The sequence below is a fragment of the Cucumis melo genome, chromosome 1 (assembly GCF_025177605.1).
Source record: "Cucumis melo cultivar AY chromosome 1, USDA_Cmelo_AY_1.0, whole genome shotgun sequence".
In the NCBI taxonomy this organism is placed as follows: Eukaryota; Viridiplantae; Streptophyta; class Magnoliopsida; order Cucurbitales; family Cucurbitaceae; genus Cucumis; species Cucumis melo.
The window spans coordinates 8,017,391-8,044,265 of NC_066857.1; the positions used below are offsets into that span (position 1 = coordinate 8,017,391).

The 26,875-nt window shown below is 33.7% G+C and overlaps 1 protein-coding gene across 1 annotated transcript; it reads left to right on the top strand.

The window, feature by feature from the left end:
• Positions 1–213: 213 nt before the first annotated feature.
• LOC103500100 (uncharacterized) lies at positions 214–6,373 on the top strand. Its single transcript, XM_008463306.3, has 7 exons — positions 214–279; positions 1,172–1,978; positions 2,669–3,550; positions 4,464–4,794; positions 5,338–5,599; positions 5,836–5,983; positions 6,170–6,373. The coding sequence occupies exons 1-7, from the start codon at positions 214–216 to the stop codon at positions 6,371–6,373; spliced, it is 2,700 nt and encodes an 899-aa protein (XP_008461528.2).
• The last annotated feature ends 20,502 nt before the right edge of the window (positions 6,374–26,875 follow it).

Below are 26,875 nucleotides of genomic sequence, written 5' to 3' on the forward strand. Positions count from 1 at the left end.
TTACGAAAGCAAAGGAAATGTTTCCATGATTTCAAATGTTTTCTCCTAGCCTGAATATTCCACGAGACCTATTGTCTACATGTGGTTAACTCCATATTAATGGCAGGATTGACAAATCTATAGTTTATGGGCCATCAGGAAGGATATACTTTTATGCCTTAAAGGAAGAGGATTGCAGGGAAAGTTGTTTCCTATCGACTATTCTGTCCTCAGATGAAGAGATTTAATACTGCCTATGTCTATGGAACATTATCTTACAAAAGCTATGCAAATGTTCAAGTATCATGTTATGTAATAACTGTTTATTGATATAAATGTATTTCAAGCTTCAATTTCATATTAAACGATTTATGAAAACTTGTTTTATAAAATCGTTGCTCACTAAATCTTTCGACTTTACCCTTTCAAAATGTTTTCACTCTTTCAAGGTATATTTTGTGAACCTCCGTGTGTTGAACATACTGCTGCCAAGCCAATTTAGATATCAATCACGAAAGGAATAGATTTGTTAAAGGTATATTTGTGTTTATTTAAAGGTGTATCTTTCCATGTTATATACATCTTACTTTATATTTATAAAAGGCATTTCAAGAGAGGGGAAAAGAGGAAAGTCGTTATTTCGGAAGGAAATAAAAGACTGTATTAGTGGGAAAAGTTTGAAAATGGTGAAATAATTAAATATGAGTTTTAAATGTCTGTGTGTATTTTCATGCATACCTTAAAAGATATACAAATCAATCAAAGGCATATAAGAAACAACATTGTTTATTTCTCTCTCTATATATATATGTATCATATGATTTTTATGATATACTTTGTTTTGAAAAGGAGATGTAGTTTACTATGCTATATATATATATATATATCTTAGTTCCAGAACATTTAGTTAAATAGATAATAATAACAACAAAGTTTAAAACTTTGATTTTAACATGTTTTTCAAAGTGCTATAAAAAAATTAGCAAACATTTTTAGACATTTCAAAAAATCAGAAAGTAATTAAAAGAAATATTCTTAATAAAATATAGATTGAAAATGTAAAAGAAATACTAAACTCCAAGTAATACTTCTAAATAAATAAATAAATAAAAGATTCTTTTTTATTTTATTTTTATTTCTTTTTCATTGTTGATTAATGTAACATTCTTTTCTTCAAATTATTACGTGGCAGATTGAAAAGATCCCACAATATTTCAACTCAGTGGAGCAATATTTTGGATGTTTTGTCCACCCTTTACTTGAAGAAACTAGATCTCAATTATACTCGAGCATGAACCCGATTTCCAAATCTCCATGTGTTCAAGTAATTGCACTCAAAGAAATCAAAACCTATGGCAAAGGATTATTCGAAATCCACCTTAAAGATTGCAAACAATATTGTCCCACAATCTTAATCCCTGGAAATATATTCATCTTGTCCAATGTCAAACCTAAAGTTGTCTCTGATTTGCAAAGAAATGGCAGAACATGGACTTTTGCAACATTTGTGTCAAAAAAAGGGAAGAAAAAGGATAAGAACAAACCTACATGTTTTACAATCAAAATATGGAAAGAAAATTTTATGAAGGATCTTAATCATCATGAACACCCCATGTTTCTTGTAGTTTTGGTGAATGTTCTTACTAACATAAGGATATGGAATGCATTGCACATGAAGAAAAATAATGCTATTTTCAATCATGTTTTGGGAGTTAATTCTTCTAATAGTAATTTAAATTTTGGTTGTGATGTCTGTGAGACCAAGATTGATGAATTATCATCCAACAACAGTTTGTTTTTTACATTAAATGAATCCCAAGCTAGAGCTGTGGGAACATGTCTTAAAAGGACAAGTTGTGCCCATAAATATGGGGTTGAACTCATTTGGGGTCCTCCTGGGACTGGCAAAACAAAGACGGTTGGAGTGTTGTTGTTTGAGCTTCGGAAGAAGAATCGTCGAACGCTCGCTTGTGCTCCGACCAACACTGCCATCATGCAGGTATGCCTTAATGAGCTACAATTTTTCTTTAATTATTACGTTCCTCTTCCTATCATCGTTCGGTTTTTTAAATTTAAACTTATAACACCTACTTCAATGGTTAACTGTTATCTTCTTTTTACCAGCTAATTATGGTTTCAAAAAGAAAATCAAGTTTTTAAACTTAAAACAAAATTGCTTTTAGAATTTGAATAAGAAAAATATAAAAAATCATAATTGATAAATTAAATGAGGAGAAAACAAACATAAATTTTGAAAACTAAAAACGAAATTGGTCATGTCCGTAAGAAGATTAGCTTTTTTAAATCAAGCTAGTTAAAGCTTGTATACTTCAAACAATTCCATACCTGGCACCTAAATTTTCAATTTTTGTTTCCAATAAATTTCTATCTTTAAGCTCATTTGTTTGTCACTAGGGTGTAGTGTGCTTGTATTATTCTTTAAAAAAAAATACATCTAGTGAATTAATTTAGAAAAAGTTCAAAAACATCGATCAATTAGTAAAAACAATTAAAAAAATAGATAGAGTAATAAGGACCTAAAGACACAAGTTCATGACTTATACAATAAAATCATCTTTCCAAACTATAAGGTTAAAATACCTATAATGTTAAAAGTTAGACCATTTTACACGGTACAAAGAATTATATAAGAAATTATTTTCAAGTTTTTTTTAATTGAATTTTGCAGGTGGCATCAAGGTTTCTTCTTCTAGTAAAAGAAATGCATGGTAAGAAAGACAATAGATCAAAAAAATTGTTTTGCAATTTGGGAGATATTCTTTTGTTTGGGAACAAAGAAAGGCTAAAAGTTGGGGAATCTGATAAGGACATATATTTGGATTATAGAATTGGAAGACTCGAAAAGTGTTTCAATCAATTTAATGGTTGGAGGGTTTGTTTTTCTTCCATGATAGATTTTCTTGAAGGCTATTGTGTCTCTCAATACCGAGCATTCTTAAAAGACAAACAAAGACCGAAAAAGTTTGAGTATTCCTTTATTGAATTTGTAAGGGTGTATTACAAAACCATTTCTTGTTCACTCAAAGAGTGCATATCAATCTTTTGCACTCACATTCCCATAGCCATTTTGAAGCATAATTTTGAGAGGTTATGTTGTGTTATGAGTTTGATAGAGTCTTTTGAATCTCTGTTGCTTTCAAATGGGGTTGAATCAAAGGAGCTTGAGAAGCTATTTTCAAAAAAGGTAGAAGAAGAAGTAGTTGTGAATCAAAATGTTGAGTATGAGAAGCTTTTGAAGGGGAGAAATGATTGTGTGTTGGTTTTGAGATCTTTGAAATATTCATTGGGTGAACTTAAACTTCCACAAACTTCAAGGGAACGAAGGCTTAGAGCATTTTGTTTTAGGAATGCTTCTTTGTTCTTTTGCACGGTATCGAGCTCGTTTAAGTTGTATTCAATGCGAAATGTTGCACCATTGGAGACATTGGTGATGGATGAAGCTGCACAGTTGAAGGAGTGTGAGTCTGCAATTCCTTTGCAATTTCCTGCTATAAAGCATGCAATTCTTATTGGTGATGAGTGCCAATTGCCTGCTATGGTTGAAAGCAAAGTAAGGAGACATTCTTTCTCTAAACTTAATTTTTTACCAATACCGAACTTACTTTGAATGTGTGCTCATATTCATATAGTTTAATTTAAGTCTCCAAGAACATATTCAATGTTTAAGTAAGTTAATCGACGGCTTAAGGCTCGCCTCAAGGTATGACTCTAACTTTTAGCTTTGAGACTTACACTTTCAATGAAACCATAAGAAGCTTATGTTTCTATAGAAGAGGCTTATCTAGCTCCTTCGTGAAAACACACCAAGGCTTACTATCATTTGAAAAATAACAGTGACTTTCCTAATTCTTCAAAAATATTAAAATCTGAGTCGTAAGAATTTGAACTTGGATGACTTTCATTGTTATGGCCTCAAAAGTATAAATCTATCCTGTTATGATAATGGTAGTGATAATAAAAGCCGCATCCTTTTATAAATTTTTATTACATGAAAACTGGGAGGGTGTTGTTTCTCTTTTCACTTTAATTTATATGATTTCATGTTTAGGCAATACTTGGTTGTACCAATTTATAATTTGTAAAATGTTTTTAACTCATTATTTGTGAGGCTTACGTGTTTTCTCATACCACCTCGAGGCTTTACCCCTTGACTCTCCTGGAAGGAAACCTCAATGCTTTCTTTAGCCTTTTAATACATGTAAGACTGTTCTATAGATATGTTGTGTCACATAATTAGTCGTTGTTAAACAGTAGTACTTTAATTTATTAGTTCTCTAGTTTTGTTTTTAGTAGATTCAAACATTAAAAAATGTTTAATAACTAGAGCTCCATTAGAACAAAATTTATAAGAAACAAACCTAATTCGATATCTTTTGAAGTTCATGAAGTAACTCAATTTTTATTTTGATTTTTCCTTTCCTTAGTAATTCACTCAATTGTTTTGCTTCCTATATGTTTGTAAGGTTGCCGATGAAGCTAAGTTTGGAAGAAGCTTATTTGAGAGGTTGAGTTCATTTGGGCATCAAAAGCATCTTCTCAATGTGCAATATAGAATGCATCCATCTATAAGCTGTTTTCCAAACTCAAAGTTCTATTCAAACCAAATCTCAGATGGTCCTAATGTCAAAACCGAAGGATATGTCAAAAAATTTCTTAACGGTCCTATGTTTGGTTCATATTCTTTCATGGATATAAATGAGGGAAGAGAAGAAAAGGATGGCATTACACAAAGTTGGAAAAATATGGCAGAGGTTGATGTTGTTCTGCAAATTATTCACAAGTTGTACAACAAAGGTATATATATATATATATATATATATATATATATATATATATATATATATATATATATACATACAAGAAAAAAAATAAAATATTACATTTTTAATCCTTAAGTTTTGAGTGTTGATTTCAATTTCGTCGGTATATTTCAAAATCTTACAATTTTATACTTTTGAGGTTTAAGTTTTGTTTCTATTTAATTAGTCTCTATATTTCAAATGAGTATATTGTAAAAAGTCCAAATGACTATTTTGAGATCTAGATATCAAATTGAAACAAACTCAAACCTTCGGAGTAAAATGGTAAAATTTTAAAATCTAGAGATTATAAAATGAAACCTAAAAACTTAAAACTTTAAGAACCAAAAGTGTAAAAAAAAAAAAACATTAGATCCAAAACCCATAGACCTTGCTATGTATTTTTTTTCATCCTTTTTTCCCCTTCCATAGATCATAATAATACATTCATGCATTCTTTTTGTTGCATGTCTTTGAACAAATTAATATGTTGGAAAGGGGAAATTCTCAATTTAATTTCTTCAGTGATATTTTGCAGCAACAACATGTGTTGATTCAAATGAGAAGATTAGCATTGGTGTGGTCTCTCCTTATTCAGCCCAAGTAGCTGCCATTGAACACAAACTTGGGAGAAACTATAATAACTCTAATAGCTTTAAAGTGAGAGTGAGCTCAGTTGATGGATTCCAAGGTGGGGAGGAGGATATCATTATCATTTCTACGGTAAGATCAAATAGAAGCTCATCGATCGGGTTCTTATCCAGTAACCAAAGAACAAATGTTGCTCTTACTAGAGCTAGGTACGTAACAATATAACTTGATATACTTTTTCTTTTTGTATGTTGATCAAAAAACCCTAATCGGGGAACTAGATCGCATTGACAATGTAACCACGCTTCGATGCGGTTGGGAGATAGTAGGCTTTTCCAATCGGATAGGCTTTGTACATTCAAAAGCTTTTACTTCATTGTACAACTTTTATAGCATTTGATAATTTTAAGATAACTTTTTTTCTTATTGACATTTCATAAAATAGATATTGTTTGTGGATTTTGGGGAACTTCGATACACTATCAAACAGTGATTCTATTTGGGAAGATTTGGTTTTTGATGCCAAGAACCGTGGTTGTTTCTTCAATGCTAAGGAAGATAAGGACTTGGCCAATGTAATGTCTAGTTGGAAGGTACCATTATTTGTTTTTTTTTTTTTTCCCTGTATAATCTATGACATCACAAAATTTGTTTGGAATATTATTTTCTAAGCAGTACCTAGAAAGAGTTCTATTAAGCACGAAAGTCATTCCAAATGGAGAACCTCTGTACATTATTGATTGGCTAGTCTTTGATGAATTGCTTTGGAAATGTTGTAGATGGATGTCGAGAAAATCGTTGATGACTTAATAGTCGGAAAATGGGTCAATGACTTGCAAATAACGAGTCTCTTGACGCATGAAAATGAACCGGATATGGACATGAACAATGCTCTAACTATGTTTCAAGGACCAATCACTCGTTCAAGGGCCAAGAAGCAACTACTTATATTGCCTTCAATCTCGAATCCCATTGAAGAATGAAGAAGATGGGAAAAAATGGAAGGAAGGGATACTTATGAAATTATAGATGGAAAGAAAACAGGTGAGAGGACATTAATTAATTAAGGCATTGGAAATTGAGGAAATTATGGAACTTTTTTGTTTATTTCTTGAAGATGATGCTAATTGAGAAGATATTTCGACAGTTTGTCTGTCATCATCAAACTTTTTTTAAACTATGAGCCTTTTTTCATGTTAAGGGTTTTGATTATGTTATGCCTTAAGTATATAATTTTTCCATTTTGCTATTCCAAACGATGCTTAAGGTTGTAATTTGAGTTATAATAATTATGCTTAAACCAGTGGTGTTTGCCTCAATTAGGATTTTTCATTAATTATATGTTAAATTTCTTCTCTTTTAAATCTAGCCTCTTGCCATCACACTCTAGGAATATATTAGTCTTTTAATTACAAGGTTGTGATTTTTTGTCTGTACATAAGTCCTCAATTTTGTTACCATATCATAGAATTTCCATATCTGAATTGTCCTCGTATGTCAATGATTCCAACTGTTCTTACATATGTCTTGGGTCAGAGCTTTTTTGCTATGATGTTGTGTCAAATCTAATTTAGAGTGGTTCTTATTGTGTCGACATTTATTAGGTTAGATAATTAAGGGCTTAAAGAAGACAAATATTTTGATGATATAATTAAGTAACCAAACTTTCTATAATGGTATTTTAAGGGAATCCAGAAAAACGATTTTTAACACGTCTAAAATCGATATAATTAATGTTCAACAACGAAAAAATTTATAGGCAACAAAATCTTGGAAGCAAAAACTTACAACTTCACAATTACAATTATCTTCCCTTCTTAAAAATTGAGATATTGACATTTTTTTATTGATATTGATTCTTTAAACTTTACTTGTGTAATAATTAATCACCAAATAAGAATGGTACAAAGTCAGTTACGTGATGAATATTAATGATGATGCAAGTGGGGGGGATTGTGTGTTTAGTTGTGCATGTCTTTGAGTTACTTGTGGAATATTCTAATTAAGAATAAAAAGGATTTAAAATCAAAATGAAATAAACTATGGGTCTTTTCTTGAATTGACCAAAGTTGATGAGCAGGTATATTCATATAAGGTTGGGTTTTTTTAGACAAATATGTATATATATATACACATGCTCAAAAACACGAGTCCACGATCCTAAACATATCTCTAACACATTTACATGAACTATAGGTCGCAAAAAAGAATGCTACCTAAGGTATGACAAACCTACCACCTAAAACGAACAAAAAAATGACCAATGTGCTGTAGCAGTTAGAAAAATGATCATTTTATAGGTATGAAATTGGCTCACTTAGAGTAGTGTTAAAGTTTTTTCAAAAGATAATTGATGAATGATTTTCCATAATCTATTATTTAGAAATCTATTGACCAATCATTTTTTCTTTTAAGATACAAGTTTTTCCTAAAAGGCGTGCTACACTTTTTTCATCTGCATTCACACTTTAAGATTGAAGTTTCTTTTAAGATACTATTAGAAGATGTGTGAGCTTGTAGTTGTTATATTTGTTAAGAATTATCATCTTGTTGGTTGATGTGACAAAAAGCTTTTTACGTGAGGGTTTGAAGAATATTCTGATTTAAAAAGATATTATTTCGAAATAGATGTTTTAATTTCGAGATCCTAGATTTGATATTTCTTCGGTCTCAAATCTTGGTTGACGGAGTCTTATCGAGTTTTTTGGTGTTGCAAGAACGTGTGCTGAACAACTGTTGAATGCAACCTCAGTGGAAAAAGAACCCACAACTTGTAAGTCTTTCGGTTGGTGTGGATTTTAATTGTTGTTTTATTTTCAGAGAAAAAAAGTGCTAATGTCCTAATATTCAAAGATCTAGCTTCCGTTGCATGAAGAAATAAAAAACATTTATTTACGTTTTGATGATGAATGTGATTCAGGGGGAGTTACTCCATTACACTACCTTAATTTGTTGATTGATGAGAAACTTGATTAAAGGGGAGATTTTGGTTTAGCCAATTCATCTTTAAAATAGATTAGTGATAGATTTACTTGTTGTAATATTGTATCACTTTTAGTATTTAGTGAAGAATAGGTGTTTTAAGCTTCGTACGTCAAATCCTAAGATCGTAATTATGACTTATATATATATCAAAGAATAAAATCTCTAGCCTTGTAGGTCAATGACCTCCAGATGTAGATGTTTCATCAAACTGGGTTAACAATGTCTTGTGTTTCTACTAACTCTACTTATTGTTTTCTGTGTTGTATCCTCTGTTGTGTTAACTGATGGATCTTTTCAAACACTGTTGTTTGACTCCTTTATTGTTTTATCAGATATAAACTTTCTTCCAAGACTCTAATCTTAAGAACATCACGTGCTCTGTTTTCTCAAATCAAGCGTACATATTCAACTAAAAGTAAATTAGAAAATCAAATGCTAGAAATCGAACCACATCACATCAAATCAACACAAATACAATATCACACACAAGTGCGAAGGACTATATTTAAAAATGTCTCTTTAAAAATATAAAATAATAATTAATAATGCATATATACAAACAAGTTAAAGACATGTCATCATTTAATATTTGAACAATATATATGGACAAACTACATTATATTTTAAATTGATTAGTATGAAGATAAGGTAATCACATGCATGCATCTAATTTTATAAAATAGCTTGAAAACAATGAAAACTCATTCTTCCCATGCAACGCATTTATTATATATAAAATTAAAAGAAATAGAAGTTAGCCATTTTTGGCCATTGACTTTGACTTTGCTATCAATGAACAAAACTGCCATCATTTAATTGACCCTTTCAAGTGGGGTTTGGTACAATGGGATCTTCATGAAATGGATAGCTTAGCGTGGGCTTGTTCCACTTAACATGATATATTATGAATTTCATTCAATAATTAGTTGATCTCATAGTCAAACTTACCTTTTTTTTCAACTCTCAAATTCACATACTTAAATATTGAAGATTTTATCTCTATCTTTTTATTTTTCTACCCAATCTCAAATGTGAAAAAAGATAGCAAACTCATATATATAAGAACAACAAAATTTTTAAAAAAAAAATACGCAAATGGTAAACTACTTATACCTCAACTAGATATAACATACGCAATACACAATGGTAAACTCAAAACTAAGTCAAATAGTATAGCAAGAGGCTTAAGAAATTGAAATAACTATGAAATGGTAAAATACCGTACCACATAGGAAATTTCTAAAGGTATAGTAGAGGTATGCTTATGATAAGCATTGTTTGAAAGATGATAATCATTATTAATTCTACACTAGTTACAACTACATCAACTACTAGTAATCGTCTCAATAAGATACAATGACTAATTTCAATAGAAACGCAACATTGAACTATAGAGATCTAGAAATACTCTTTGATATACTTACTCTAACTCAACTTCAATATCAAAAGAAAAAAAGAAAGAAAGAAATGAGATACTACAAATGAATAAACAAGTTACTATTTGTATGCTAACAAATTAGTAGCTCTCTAAAACATATAGAAATTGTGAAATATAAAAAGCTTTGATGGCTATTTATGAGAATTACTCTCCGTTCTCCAAAACCAAGTTTAAGAAATAAAAAGGAAGGGAAGAGATATAGAAAAGGTTGAAAGAGAAAAAATGGGGGGCGGCGGTGGATATGGAAAAAGGGGAGCGGATAATGTGTGTGTTGGCAGCCAATGGGGATGTCTTCTTTTAAGCTGACTCACCTCATTGCTCATTAATCGCAAAGCTGCCAGTTAGTTTGGGGTAGTTCATCTTCATTTATTATACATCATCACATTTCTCTTCCCTCTTAAATTCCCATTGCCTTCATCATTTCATAATTTCTTCCCTACACAAAGAAAAATTATTTCTTTTTTAATGTATTTCTAAACAGGTTTGCTTGTATTCTGAAAATTCAATTCAAAATTATACTGTTAACGCTGTGTCTTATGTTCATGATTAATGAAAAATGAGATTATAAAATAAAATAAGGTCAACTTTTTTATTTTTATTTTTTTTTAGAAATCATATCCATCTTTTAAAAATATGTATATCAAATACTTTTTTTTTCTTGTATATTTTGTTTTTGAAAACATACAAATAAAGAAAAAGACGAACTGAACCACGTCTAACTTTTTTTTTTTTAAGATTCACTTCTGAGTAGAGTGGACTTTTTCGTAAAGTTGACTTTGAGTTCGGTTAACTTTTTCCAAAAAAAAGTTTTAAGTATTCTTAGTTGTCTATTAATTTTCTTTGAACCTAAACTTTGATTCGTCGAAATTTTTCTTTTAAGCTCCTTCAAAATTTTCTAGTGAGAAATTATTAATAGGAAATTTGTTGAAGAGAAGTTTTCAATAGATTTTTCCTTTTCTTTTCTTCTTCTTCTTCTCTTTTTTTTTTTTTTTTTTTTGTCTTTAAACTTAAATTATTTTAGCTTTTTACCCAATTCCAACTCCAACTTAGTTGGTGTAAGTTCAGGTTAGTTTAATTTCTCATAAGAATTGGAATTTATTGAATTTCTCCAACTTTCAATTTTTTAGAGAAATTTCACTTAATAACTTCTTTTTACCATAAAATTTTCAATCTTTACAAGAAATACCAAAAATTAATTTTTTATTTTAAAAATAACAACAGACATACCACAAATATTGGTTGAAACTTACCAAACCATGGTGAAAAACAAAATGGAAAAGTTATGTTTAAGGTTTAAAATTGAAATTGAGTTTGAAAAGTTATATATTAGAAAAAAGAAAAATTGAGGAGAGACTTGAATGAGGGACAAAATATTGTTTTCACTATGTGAGACCCTCCATTAAAATCTAAAAGTAAAAAGTTGATAGAAAAAGTAGTTCTAAAAAAATATGTTGGTTATGTGATGTAAAAACTTTTCTAGGTTAAAATAACAATTCTCTTTTTTTTTTTTTTTTTTTCATTTTGACTATGTTATTGTAGTATGATATGTTACCCACATTGATTGTCAGGTCAATAATTTTTTTTTTAACTGATGTAGGGTCCATATCAATGAATAATTCTTAGTGAAAGAAAAATGTTCCTATATGAAGATATAGGAGTAAGTATTATGGAAGTAGTAGATATTTTCTCCAACAAAGTTAATTTAAGCATCTTTTGAATAATTTCAAGAGATGCACATCTAATTCTACTATTTTATTTGCCAAAGAAATTTTGGTAAAATGATATTGAATATTGGATGTAGATATAGGGTGGTTATGGTTAATTCATTCCTTATTTAAGAAAATTTGTAGTGGGGTAATTTGAGTTTAGAGATTTACAAGCTTGTCACGTACTTTTTTCATGTTGCAGATGTGGCAAAAAAATAAGTTCAACTCAAGTGCTGCACCTGATACATCTAATAAATTTATTTATATACATATATGAATGTTGAAAATTGAAAAAATATTAAAGGTATTTAATCCAATGGCAATTAAGTTAATTGCCTAATGACATTTGAGTAAATAAAACGTGATATTTTTGTAAGTAAGTTCATCTTTATCCAGTTTAGAAACATTTTGTAGGGGGCGTTTGGAGCAAGGAATGAGTTATTACAGTTTGGGTTATTATAATTAAATTATAATAGTTTGTATTTAGAGTGTAGATTATTTTAGTTTTGGTTAATAATAGTATATGTTGATTTGTGGTTTTTTTCCTTGAAAAAGATACATTGGATTAGTAGATACACCCGGACATCTCTACTAGGTGGATACCCCTTAACACTCTCATCATTCCCACTTCATTAATATATGAAAAATAGTACAGGAAGCAAGGAAAGATGGATAAAGGGCTAGAGTCAAGCCCATACAAGCCCACAAAAAACTAAACAAAGACATGTAAGTTTAAAGCTATAGTCGAGATAGAATAACTGGAGAAGAACTTTGATCTTAATGACCACAAACCAATGAGAGTTGTTATATCTTCTCAGACGTCTATTAGAGACTTTTCTTTATCGTTGAAAGTTCTATTATTTTTCTCAAGCCAAATATTTCATAGTGTAATAGATACTAAGTTGAACAGGATGATATTCTTCTTGTTTTTCTAATTCCAGCCACAAAAGTAAAAATACAGGAAGGAAGTCTTGTGCTTCAAAGTGAACCTGTTGGAGAGGGAGGCGGTTTTATCCCAAAAGAATAAAGCAAAAGGGCAAGTCATAAAGAGGTGATTTTTATCTTCTTCCTCCCGTCTACACAAAATACACCAGTTTGGTCTCAAAAGATGATTAGGAAGCCTTTTTTGCAATAGATCAGTAGTATTTATGCATTTATAAAGCAGAGACCAAATGAAAAACTTGCATTTTTTAAGGATACTTAACCTCCAAAGATTTTGGAAAGTGGATTGGCCCTAAGAAAAGGTCCCTCTAGGATCACAAGAATGAATAGCTCTTTAACCGAGGCTACCAAGAATGTCCCATTTGTGTTAAGCTTCCAAACTAGTTTGTCACAGTCAAAATCAACTATGAGGGAGGCACACACTACAAGAAATTGGGGGGGAGGGGGGAGGGGGGAGGGGGTTTCTCGATGCACTAAACGGCATCAGAATCCAGAACGTCGGGATAAATGCATGTTCCTGACGTCGTTTTGCATATGTCGGAACTCGTCGAAAATATTATTTTAATATTACATTTTCTTGACGACTCAAGAAGCACGTTGGGAAACAAGAAGACATTTTTGATGTCTAGGTTTACGATGTCGGAAATATTTTACAATTAAAATAAATATTTAACTTATTCTGATGTCCCATGCAAGCCGTTGAGTATAGTGACAATTGTTCCTGACGATTTTTGTCTGGAGTCGAAAATTGGTAACATATTTCTCGACGACTTGCACAAGTGTCGAAAAACCCTTAAATATTAATTATATCAAAGCAGGGGTTCTCGACGGCCTATGCGTGGCGGGAAAATATGTTACCAATTTTCGATGCCATTAGTGACGTGTCGAAAATGGCATCGGGTATAAGGTGGAACTCTCACGTCTTCGTGGTGCGTTGGTAGTTTCACTATATATTTTCTTTTAGTTTTGTGAAAGACAGAACTGAAACAAAGGAAAGAGGAGAAGAGAAGAAGGATCGTTGCCCTAGTCGCGCCCAAGCTTCCCATTGCCGCTCCTCGCCACTGCGCTGTCGTTCTTACTTTTCTGGTAAGCTTAAAGTAATTTCTTATTAGTTTTGAAGTTAGTTTAAGTTAGAAATTAGTTTAGGTTAGTTAGTTTATAGTTTTGTTTTTTGAAGTTAGTTTAAGATTGAATATCGAATTAGTTTTAGGATATTGAATTAGTTTTGGAATGTGGTTTGAAAATTTGAGGGGGTTATTTGAGAAATTGGGTTGGGAAATTTAAATTTTGGTTCCAAAATTTAAAAATTTGAGGGTGAAGAGTTAATTGAATGGAATGAGTTAAGAATTAGAGGGGGTTGAATTGGAATTTCTGAATTTGGAGGGGGGGTTCGATTGGAATTTTGAAAGGGGGATTAATAAATTGAACTTTTCAAGGAGGCGAGGTAGGTTTAATTGAATATTTGAAGGGGATGAGTTGAAAATTTGGGGGGCTTAAGGATGAAATTCTGAAGGGGAGGGGGCGGGGGGAGCTAAGGGTTATTACTATTTTAAAAATTCTGTAATTTGTGTTAAGATTTGTTTTGGCTATCCTGTAGTTATGGTAGCCTTTAGTTCAATTTTAGTAGTTTATTTCTTAGTAGTTTTGAATAACTTTGTTGTTGATTTGGGATGGCTATCATACAGTTATAGTAGCATTTTTTATTTTGAATTTGTTTGTATTTCTAAGGGTTTGAAGATGTGGTAGTAGGGTAGTTTGTAAGGTAGCGTTGTTGAAAAGGGTGGGTAGGATGCGAAGCTTGAAGTTATTTGTGGTTAATTAGGTTGTGGTAGCTATCCTGCACTTATGGTAGCCTATGTAGTTTGAAGTTAGTTTTGGTGAAAATTTTGGGAAATTGTATATTTATGGGAGTAAGTTTAAGATGTGAGAGGAGAGGAATATGTTTATAATTAAACCTATTTATGTTTTAGGGACTTAAATGATGAACAAGAGTTGGATGAAACTTAAAAATAAAATTTCTCTTGAGTATAGAGAGGGAGTGGCCCAATTTTTAGAAGTTATCAAGTTTCACGTTGATGCCTACGAACGAAAAAGGTAACCATGCAAGAGATCTATGAACTCAAATTGGAACTCACTAAAGGGTGTAGAACGACATCTACTGACTGTTGGAATATCCTCCTACTACATAGAATGAGTGTATCATGGAGAGTCAGTTAGCTTTAGAGGTACAAAAAACTTTGAGGAAGGAACTAGTAGTAACTCTTTTCATGAAGGAACTAGCAGTAGACAATTTAATGAAGAAGTTGATATGTTTGGTATGCTGAATGATTTACAAGCCACAATTGAACAGGAAGAGAAAGCGGAGAAAGGTCACTTAGAGGATGAAATACCGAGGAATATTGAGGTAGATATAGAGGAAGATACAATAAACATATTTCAGGACTTATTGAATGAAGCACGTAATGAGTTGTACCTCGGTTGTTCTGAATTTTCCTCATTGAATTTTTGGTTAAGTTGATGCATGTGAAGGTTCTAAATGGTTGGAGTAATAAGTCCTTTGACATGTTGTTAGAACTCTTAAGAGCAGTGTTTCCAATGTGTAGTAATACTATCACTAGTTCATTTTGTAAAGCTAAACAAAAACTTTGTGACTTGGGCTTGGGATATGAGATTATTCTTGCGTCCAAATACGACTGTGTATTGTACTAGAAAAAAGTTTACTGATTTGCAACATTGTCCAACATGTGGCGAGGCTCGGTACGAGGTTAATCATAATAAAGGAGAAGCAATTTTGCATAAGGTATTGCGCCACTTTCCTTTGGTACCAAGATTACAGCGCTTGTTTGTATCGCATGAAGGGTCCGCTGACATGAATTGGCATAGAGATAAACGTGTTGAAACAGATGATGTGTTAAGACTTCCGGCTAATGCAGAGGGATTGAAGCACTTTGATTATGAATTTCCTGATTTTGCTTATGATCCACAGAATGTGCGTTTAGGGTTGGCTTCATATGGCTTTAACCCATTTGGTCGAATTAGTATCTCATACAGTATGTGGCCTGTAGTGTTTACTTCCTTACAATTTTCCACCATATACCTACATATTTATGCAGTTTATATATTTCAATTTTAGTTATGTGTTCGTATTTGCTTATTGAATGTTTTTTTGTATGTGTACAAGTCGTATGTCGTCATTTCCAAGTGGTTTCGACGAGATCGATGCCATGTTCCTCGAGTTTGCAGAGGCGCTAAAAAACCCTACAGAAGGGTCGTCGCCGATGGGCGACAATTCGAGTGAGTCTAATAATGGTATACATTTTAACTTAGGATTATTTGAGCTTTGTTTCTAACATTATATGTTCTTATAATTTATTAAGCATGTGCTTCTCAACCATCTGCGACTCCGACTCCTAGGAGACGTGCGCAGTCTCGACTGTTAGACTTGAAGCGCTACATTGCAGCCAATGGGTGAATTCCAATGACGATCGCCCTTGGCGCGGAGAAGGCTATTTTCCCACATGCCGTTTGCTTCTCCCAAGCGATATGCATGTGTGTGCGAAAGACATTTTCCATCTGTTGCCTGAAGTAGGCAGATATAGGCAGAGAATACATCGAGATCGACCTCTAGGTAAATCCACTACACATTTCTATTTTCATTTGAAACATATTTAAGTTAACCAAGCTAATGTGTTGTTTTTGTAATGTATAGTGGTTTTTTGTGCTTGATTTCAATGATCAAGCAATGAATAGATTCGTTGAGCATCAGATGTTCAATACCTTTAAAGAGTTTCGGGGCAATTATCACAGGCACTTCAGAAAGTACAGCGACCCCAATGAGGCTCGTGTCAACCCACCGCACCTATTAGTGAGACGTGATGAGGATTGACACTACCTCTGTGACCACTACATGAGTCGTGCATTCCAAGTGAGTAACTAAACTCTTTGTCATGGTTAATTATAATTTCAATTTTTAATATGTATAAGAAATAAACAACATAATTGTTTTCATGCAGGAGCAATCACAAACGAACAAGGCTACTAGACAGAACTTGGTTGCTCATAGAAGACATGACTCGGGCACAACAAGGACCACCACATGATCCCTAGCTTTGCAGTACATATATATATTTCCATTATTTTTAAGTTCTTAAAATGACAGTATCCAATGATGATATGTATTATGTACTAAACTTAGCCACTTTTATCTTATTGTAAGACCCGCAGTGTAGAATGGCGTACGAGACTCATTAGAAGACTTACGACTTTCTTTGCGTTTTTTTTAATGTGGAATATTTTTTTATTTCTATTATGAACTTTGTTACATTTTTTGAATTTCTTTGTATTATGAACATTTAATTTTTTGTTGAAATTTTATTTGTATCTCGTAATTTAATAATTTATTTTAAATTTTCTTTAATTGAATCGAAAACGAATGTGAATATTTCAGGAAGATTAATCTTTCAAGAAAATATTTCATAAAAAAATAAAAATTATATATTTAAAATATTTCCCGATGCAGTACATACGTCGGGAATATGGTGCAAACGTCACATCGAGGATGGTTATTATCGATGCATGGATGACGTCCGATATACAAACGTCGAGAATGGTTTTTTTCGACTCATAGCTGACGTCAGAATTGTGAACGTCGGGGATGACTTATCGCCGACACATGGTAAACGTCGATAACAATAACATCGAGAGAAGTGTATTCCCAATGCCTTGTTGGTGAAGCGTCGATAATCTCTCTCCTGACGCGTTTCTTCCAACGGTCTTTCCGACGTTGCATTATACATCGAGAATTCAGTTCTTGACGTTATTAACACTTACGCCGACATATTTATGGATCGGGAATCACCCCACTTTCTTGTAGTGATAAGAGTCTTTCAGTTCATTCCAAAGATCAATTTCTAGCTGCGGAGAGGTCTTCTGGAACAAAAATCCTAGTCAAGGAAATCACAATGCCACATGTCCTGAACTGAGCTATCCTTTTTCATGGAGATGGTAAAGAGTCTAGGGTAGTGTAAAGATAAGGGGTTGTTTATATGCTAGTGACCATGCCAAAAAGAAATTTTATCACCATTTCTGATCATCCACGAAATCTGAGATTGAAACCAGTCAACCCCTTTAGTAATGGAATGCCAAAGATCCCTAATGCTCCTATATTTGCTTTTGGAAGGGGTATCTCCCAAAAAAGAGCTATCATATTTAGCCAGGATGATACGTTTCTATAAGGGGGAGTCTTCTGAATAAAATCTCCAAAGCCACTTATTGAATAATGCAGAGTTTGTATCCTTAACCCGATTGATACCGAGACCACCTTATTCTTTTGGGGAAGTGATCACCGACTATCTGATGAGGTGCACTTTTTGGTCCTCTTTAGAGTGATTCCAAAATATTTTTCTCCAATTCTTTTCGATATCTTTGTAAATAGATACGAGGACTTTGAAAACAAATAGTTGGTAAGTAGGGAGGCTAACAAGAGATGAGTCTATTAAAGTGATTTTTACCTCCTTTGGATAGGTATGAATATTTCCAGCCATTCACCTTCTTGTGTATTTTTTCAGAGATGTTTGTCCATAATCTTTTGAAATGAGGCTTATCCCCAAGAGGAACTCCCGAATAATTGGAAGGAAGAAATTGTGTTTTATACTCCAAGAAGCAGCAACCCTGTCAGCTCTGTTGGATGCCACGTTGATAGGAGAAATATTGGATTTGTTAAGGTTTATACTGAGCCCAGAAGCAAGTTCAAAAAGATGGATCACTATTCTCATATTCTCAATAGATTTATCATGGTCTTCAACAAACAACAAGATATCATTAGCAAATAGCAAGTGGGTAATGACTGAATAATTAACATTGTTGATGCATGAATTTATCCATCTTCTCCATTTAACGAATATCACGAGTGGGAAGGATTTTTCCTCTCGATCTGTCATTAATAATGACTGAATAATTAACATTGCTGATGCATTTATTTATCCATCTTCTCCATTTGTGAGGGAAACCCTTTTTCATAATCATAAAGTCAATGATGTGCTAATTTATTTTGTTAAAAGTCTTTTCAATATCAAGTTTGATCACAAACCCTTTGACTTTTTTAACTTTCCAGAAATCAATGACTTCATTTGCAATCAATATGGCATCCATGATCTGTCTACCTCAAGTAAAAGCCATTTTATTTTCGACAATGGTATTGGGGAGAGTCTCTTTAAGCCTATCAGCGAGAACTTTTGCCAAAAGCTTGTAAAGTGCAGTAGTCAAACTAATGGGTCTATAATCAGACGCAATGGAGCATTTATATTTCTTTGCAATAAGAGCTATGAAAGTGACATTCACAGCTTTGTTGATGATGCTATTTTTATGAAAATCATTGAAAATGTTGCAAATATCATATTTTATGAGGTTTCAAGCAGATTTGAAGAATTCCATGGTGAATCCATTTGGGTTGGGGCTCTTATTGTTTGAGAAAGATTTGAGAGCTTTATAACCCTCATCTTCAGGGAAGAGTTTACAAAGACGATCAGCTTCCAGAGAAGAAATAGGATTCCATTAAAGATTATCAATAGGCCACAGGTTGTTATTACTATTTTTATAAATTTCCTTAAAGTGCTTGGTAAAATCTTTTTCAATATCCTTATTAGCTGTACATAAAGCCCCTTCTGAATTAGTAATGCTTGATATAAGACTTCTCCTTTGTCTAGCAGAGTAAATTTTGTGGAAGAAATAAGTATTTTCATCAACATCAAGATTCCAAAGTCTTTTGCACTTTTGTGCCCAGACTTGAGCTTCTTTAAAGCCATATTGATTAAGGTCGTTTTTTAAAGCCAGCCTGCGCAAACTGAGGGTCTCATTGAGATTGTTTTTCGCCTCAATCTTATCGGTTTCATCAATCTCTTTGATCCAGGCCTTCCTATCATTCTTGTTCCATTTTTTGAGATTTTTACTCCAGTTTTTTATGGAAATTGACAACTGTTTAAGCCTTCTCATGAAAGAATACCCCAGATAGCCCCTTTGTAAAGTGTTTGACCACCAAAGCTCCAAGTTATTTTTGAAAGTTTTTTCGATGGGGAGGTGGTTTGTAAATCTGAATGGTTTAGGGTCCCAACTGAGATTTGCAGATTCAAGAACAAGTGAAAAATGATCCGAGGTAATTCTGGTTAGAGTTCTAGAGTAATGCATCGTGAAAAGTCTCTCCCAATCAACTGAATAGAGAAATCTATCAATTCTCGAGAGGGTTGGCTGAACTCTGAGGTTGGACCAAATATATTTAGAGTTTGTGAGAGAGGGATCAATGAGACAACAACTGTTTATGAAAGCATTAAACTTGTTCATGCTATAAGTACCAGGGTTATATGATGAAGTTTTAGAGAAAAATCTAACGACATTGAAGTCCCCTACCAACAGCCAATTTGGAAGGCAAATATTTTTTTAGGTCCTCTAATTCATCCCAGAAGTTTGATCGACTTCTTCTACTTGCTCGGCCGTAAATGACAGATAACCACCAGTTGTTGTTGCAAGGACTATTAGAAAAATTAATCTTGATTGAAATTGAGAACAAGCCAAGCACAAAATCAGAGACATTAAAACGAAGGTCGTCCCACATAATTAAAATATCATTTCCAACCACGTTAATGGCTTGCCACTTTATGCTAATCGAACTCCAAAGAGATTTAACAATTTTCTTATTGACAGTTTTCAAATTAGTTTCAACAAGTATAACAAAGTCCAGATGATAACAAGAAAAAAAGCATTTTATTTGTGCTCACTTTTAGGTTGAGCATAACCCTCTAGTGTTCCAACTCACAATTTTCATAAATAACTATTTTGCCCCATATCAATTATACCCATATCAGAGTTATCATTGGTTACAACATTTTCAACATTAAAAAATACATCATTTGTCACGGAAGCTAATTTCATATTATTATTTTTTAGCCAATCCACTAGTTTCTGCTTAAAGGTGTTTTCCTCATCTTCTTGAGTTGCTTCTTCTTTTTCCTTCTCCTCTTGATTGCTAATCATCATTGGACATACGTTGTCTTTTACTATATCTGAGTGTGTTGGTGAAGTCTGAGATGGAAAGGGGGAGAACTGTTCTAGACTTGAAATGAATTCATCTAACATTGGTAAAGGGGGCCCTAAATCCATTGTGAGTTTTAATTCGGCTGGCTTCTTGGATTCTTCATTGGGCTAAATTTTAAGCCTAGTCTGCTTTTTATTTTCCTCTTTCAACAAGGCAGAATTTGAAATTGGGCTCTTTACTTTATAAATTTGCTTCCCTTTTTTCATATCCGTAGCACCGAAAGTGGCTAGTTGGTTTCTGTTTGGGTGTAACGACCCAACTCCTTATACTGAATCGAAGTCATTACCAAATATAGAACAAGTGGTTTAAGTCATAAAAATTTTTTAAAACGCATACGGTTTAAGAAATTTCATTTATAAAATTCAAACAAGGTAGTCATGCAAAAATGTAAAAGCGTTCTGAAGTCCTACTCGGGCCCTATCTACATAAAAGATGGTAAGTGATGAAAAGTACTCAAATTCAAATGCGAAAATCTGAAATAAGAATAAGCGGAAGCGGTAGTCCCTATGGCCCTCCACGGTCTCACTTCGGGTCGCTCGCCAGCTTGCCCTTGCCCTTGCCTCGTCCTCTACCTGAAAACATAAAACGAAGAGAGTGAGTATAAAAATACTCAGTAAGGGACCCACTACTAGTCCCACTAGGTGCCTGTTAACTTCCTGTCAGAGTCCTGATAACTGGTACCCAATCTCTGGCACGTTCCCGAACACGTGCAACATGCGCTCCCGTAGGAACGTATCTCTGGTCTTCGGAGCCCCGGGGGACACCTAGGACAGTCGGGATGCGAGGACCCCGTCGAGTCACTCGAGTCATATCTATATCCATGCTAGACTGGCGTCCCGTCGGACCACACAGTCCTCAATAGGTGGTGATCCCGAAGGACACCCATGCAGGTACGACTCTAACAGATCAAGCTAACAGGTACCCTAATTGCAGTATACATACACATGGCATCAGCATATAACATATCATATAAATCATCTCTGCCCTCTCCGTCTCGACATTCGTCGTATAGCTATAACAGCTCTCGCCACACATAACAGGCTATAGTATAACCATACCGTCATTTACATCATACTAACATTGATTTCAGGCATCGTACCGTCCAATCCTCAACATGCAAAATTGGAGTATACGTCATCTCATATTTCTAAGCATGGAGCTAGTAGTAGAATCTCTTACCTGGAGATTTACTTGTAGAGTCCTAACCGCGAGGCAGTACGCTTTCCAAGCGACGAGGTCCTAACTGTTTAATATGCCAAAATTCGTAATTAGGTCGCCAACGATTAACGGTTCAAGACTCATTCGAAATGACTTACCCTAGAAGGAGATTGCAGTGCTCAAGCCCCTACTGAAGAAATCCCCCGCTGCAGCAGTTACTTGGTCCAGGACGTCCCTTAAGGAGAAATAATCTAATTTAATTCCAAATTAAATCATTTAGTGCCCAAAAATTTGAGTCTTGCTAGGTAAGCCAAAATAATTAATTAATTTACCAAAAATTGGATGGAAAGAGCCAAATAGGCTTGGCGGCTCGGCTGGGGGAGCAGGGACTGGCTCGGTTTGAAGGTTGGGGATCGGCTCGGCTTGCGGGGCAGACAGGCGCGGCTCGTGGTGCAGACCGGCGCGGCTCGTTGCGTGGGATGGGCGCGCGCGGGCTCGGCTTACGACTCGGGGCGGGCGTGCGCGAGCGTGGAGCGGGTTCGGTTTCGGGCGAGCGGGCGCGGGTCGGTTTCGGGCGAGCGGGCGCGGATCGGTTTCGGGTTCGGGCGTCGGCCGAAACGTGGGTTCGGCTTCGACGGCTGGAGGCGCGCGGCTGACGATCGTCAACTGCTGCTGCTCGGCGACTCGGCAGGACGCGGCTTCACGCGATGGCTGGCGGTTGCGCACGATCCGGCTGAGCTGCTCGACGACGCAGCAGAACGCGGCTTCATGCGACGGCTGGCGGCTGCGAACGACTCGGCTGAGCTGCTCGACGACGCAGCAGAACGAGGCTTCACGCGACGGCTGGCGGCTGCAAACGATCCGGCTGAGCTGACGAACAGAAGGAGGAGGGCTTGGTGGCTCGGGTACGCGGCGGCGGCGAGCGGCGGCTAGGGTTTTGTTTTCTCCCTTTTCTCTTTTCTTTTCCCCTCTTTCTTTTTTTTTTTTTTTTTTTTTGATTTTTCTTCCTTATGCACGGGACCCAAGGCTCCTTTATAATAAAAATCTCTTTTCTTTTCCTCTAATTAAATCAAAGCCAACCATCTTCTCTCTCTCCCAAATCTCACCAAAATTTCAACCAACCCACCTTTCAATTAACAATAATTCACCACATAATTTCCCAATAAAAAAAAATACTTAATATCTAAAAAATGGAAAATCCCAAGCCTTAATTAATCACAAAAATCAAAATGATAAGGTTCTTGTAATAAATTAAAAAAATTCCCATAATCACACTTAATATTGATGACAATGGCCAAAACAAAAAGAAATATCGAATTTGTTGGGCGTTACAGTTTGGGCTTCTATTTGGGCTTCTAATTTTAATGGGCCTTGTGGAAGCACTCCTCAAATCAAAGAAAAAATCTTGCTTTTTAGGGAGTTAAAAGAAACCTTTCTTTTTTTCATTTTTTAGGCCCCACTTTTTTAACTTCCCCTTTTAAAAATTTTTCCCCCTCTTTTTCAACGGTGAGTATTGCTCTCTTGTCATAATCCTCCTCTCTTGTCTCACTCATGTCACTGTCGTTGTTGTAATTCAAAATTTTCATCATTGCATCGATTTTTTTTTCTTGAAGAGACAGTTTGGTTGTTGTGTTCATCAATAATGCACTGGTGATTTTCTGGCGAAGCTCTATTCGGGGATATGGCCAAATTTTCTATGAGCTAATATTGCTCGCAATCCATGTTGTACTCATCGAAATTGATAGCAACTTCTCTGGTAAAGGAACCATATATTCTCAGATTTCTTTCAAGATGTCATTTCCCTTCGGCCTGAACAATGATTTGAATAGTATGGCTTTCCCCTTTTTATCAAACAGACAAACAAAAGCCAGAATGAAAGCAAAATAATTATCTTTGATTCTGATCGAGGCTTCAATATTCTCAATCATGTCTTTTGTTTCACGAGCAACATCAATAAAACCATTGGAAGCATCCCCAATTTGCATAAAATTATCCATATTCCAAGCATCTAATAGAACACTTCTGAATTTAGCCCAACCACCATAACTGGGAATTAGCTTTGGAGTGGCATGTTTACCTTGGTTCCATTCTTCAAATTTCACATAAAACGACCAACATGGCTTTGTCGGCATGAAAGGATTTGTATGTAAAAGGAGTGTCAAGGTTTTCCTTGAGTTTGTCCATAATTCTTTTTCAGTCGTCATGGAAATATCTCATCGAAAGAATGACTGATTTGTTCCAAATAAATGGATTCTCTTTTGTAGCTTCATTTAGTATCTTTTTTTTCCCTTTTGCCTCTATTCTGAAAGAAATTAGAGAGTCGTCTTCAGACGAATTGCCCTTTATCATCACATCAACATAGATTCTTTTTTTTACCATCTGAATCAGTATCTGTACTTGAGCTTCTTAAGTTTTTACCTTTAACTACATTTTTTATAGTCAATCTGTTTTTTGTGGTTGTTTCTTTCTTCACGGTTAACATCTCTGTAAAATGGGCCCATCCAGAGTTTTCTGTACCTTCAGGAACGAGTATACAACATCTTCTACCTCTATCATCGACTCTGTATACCTCTGCTATATATCCTTTTCTATTGTATGTCTTTTGGACCCACAGATAATACTCTTCAAATCTCTTTTTCAAGAAGTATCTTATCGTTTGTGGGGTATCAAGTAGGATTTTGAAAGTAGCTTTGAGCCATTCTAAACATTCGAGGTAACAACAATGGAAAATGACTTATATGGCCCCACTTAAGTAATGAGCAACTTCAGATTTCTAGATCGGGTATCCATAGAGAGGACAAAGTCTTTCTTTTTCATTAAGCATGAGCATGGGAGTTGTCGAAGGAGAGCCATACTGAAAGGGGAAAAGATTACCAAAGGAAAATAATTGAAGAGTAGAATTTAGGAGGTACCTTAATGGAACTGGGATCTTCAAATCTATCTTGGTTGTTGAGTGGAGCTATTTGTAAATGTGGTTAGTGGCAGTAGATGAGATGTTTAGGGGAAGTGTAACAGATGGCCATTGAGGTTGTCTGTCTTCTGATGGTGTTTGGGAACTGCAATCGTCGACGAGGTTTTTAGAGAGAGAAGCCTCCCATCTCTCCCAACTTTAGTCTTTGTATAGCTCTCTAGTTCATAAAAATACTATGTTTATTTGAGGTTTATATTTTTAGAAAATATTGTTTTTTCTTTTCACAATCCTTTTAACAAAAATTCAAAATCTTTTTTATATAGATCTAAATACTTTTAGCATTTCAAGTGTGTATCACGTTGATCAAGTTCATATCAAATGCCTATTAGAAGCGTATGAAGTATAATCAAAGTGAATATCAATAGTGTATCAAATATATACTGGTAGTATATCGAGTGTATTGAGTATGTATCAATGATATATCAAGTCTGTATGTTAGATGGATGAAGTGAGCTTAGCTTTTCTGCCACTTTTGTAAAAGTAAACAAGTTTGTGATACAAATCTAATTTTCTGAACTTATTTTGTCATCCATACAAGGAGTCTTTTTAACATGTCACTAAGTAAATTATGATGGTTTTGTCCTCTCTATTTTTCTATTTGAAGCTCCCGATACCCTTATACCTAGATACTCAAAATATTGTGGAGTTCGACATTTGTCGCGAGATTATTTGAGAGGTATGTGCAAGTTGGTCTGGCCTTAGAAAAAGGGGGGAAATCTTTTTCAATCTAAACTCGATAAATTTCGTGCACTTTTCTTTAATCTAAGAAGAAACCTATCCAAACATTTAAGAAGCACTCCCCACATTAATGAAATTAAAAACAACACAAACCATACATTATAGAAGTTAGGAAGTGGAAAAAAAAAAAAAACATGCCTATATGATTAAAGATACTTTAAAGAGTCTACTATATATAATTTTTTCAACTATTTTATCCTTTTTAGAAATAATAAATAAGTGGTCTATATCATATCTTATTGAAGTAGTATATATATAAATTGTTTAATCTCAAATTAATACAATTGAAAGCTTAAAGTTAAATAATAGAACAACAATTAGCTAAGTTTATACCCTTAAAAAATTTAGGGTTAGGATAAAAATTTAGAGTAAAAAATGATTTTTACCTAAAGAAAGTAGAATCCAAATATGTCTCTGTTGAAAATGAGGTCTCTCCATTCAACAATGGTGTCTATCATTTATGTCATTGTAAAGTTGAACAAGTTTCAATGATCAGTAAGGTAAGGTAGGTGAGGCCATAAATCCACACCTTGAAATTAAATACATAAACAAATTATTGAAGATTATTATAATAAAGTCTGAGTCAAAGATTACATAGGTATATAATATACATGTAGTAATAATAATGAGGAAAAATTACATTTTTATCTCTTGGTCTTCGGTTTAATTTCTTTTTTCCTTTTTTCTTATAATTTTTTAAGTTTCAAACCATTATATATTTTTAGTGTTTAAATTTCGAATTTCATTTCCTATTAGATTTTAAAATAGTGTAATTTTACTTTTGAGAGGTGTTTAGAAAATTCAATATTTATACATTTAGAAACTTTCTTAAATATAACAAACTACTAAAATACTTACCGTTCGTGTAACAAAATTCATAAAGTTAACCATTTTTTAAATATTCTATATTTATCCTTCCATATTTGTTATGCTCTGCGATTTTATCGTCTTTCTCTTTTACTTTTCTTTTTTTAACTGTGATTTCTTTCTATCTTTTCTTTCTCTTTTTTAGGTTGTTTAAATTTGGGTAACTAAATCTGATTTTTTTTCTATTTTCGTTACGTGCAGTCTTTCTTCTTCTTTCTTCTTTCTCAATTTTCTTTCTTCTTTCTTCTTTTTCCCTTTTTTTTCGTTCGTTGCGTGCATTGTCTTCCTTTTTTTTTTACGTTGTTTAGATTAGGGTAACCAAATATAAAAGATCGTGTGTAAAAAATCTTGAAAAAAATTATTTAGCCAAATCTAAACTGGCTACATCTAAATGATCGTGTACCAAATTTTGAAAAAAAAATCATTTAGATGTAGCCAAATATAAACGATCATGTAACTCACTTAATTAAACGATCGTGTAACCTAATTAATTAAACGATTGTGTAACCAAATTTAATGATAGAATTGAAAAAACAAATTTAAACGTTCGTATACCAAACAATAGTCAAATCTAAACGATCGTGTACCAAATAT

What these genes read in the sequence shown, in the direction of transcription:
- LOC103500100 (XM_008463306.3), top strand. Translation starts at nt 214, where the DNA reads ATGAAGAGATTTAATACTGCCTATGTCTATGGAACATTATCTTACAAA. An exon ending in AAAGCTATGCAAATGTTCAA is followed by an intron (nt 280 to 1,171) that starts GTATCATGTTAT and finishes ATTACGTGGCAG; the next exon opens with ATTGAAAAGATCCCACAATA. An exon ending in CTGCTATGGTTGAAAGCAAA is followed by an intron (nt 3,551 to 4,463) that starts GTAAGGAGACAT and finishes TATGTTTGTAAG; the next exon opens with GTTGCCGATGAAGCTAAGTT.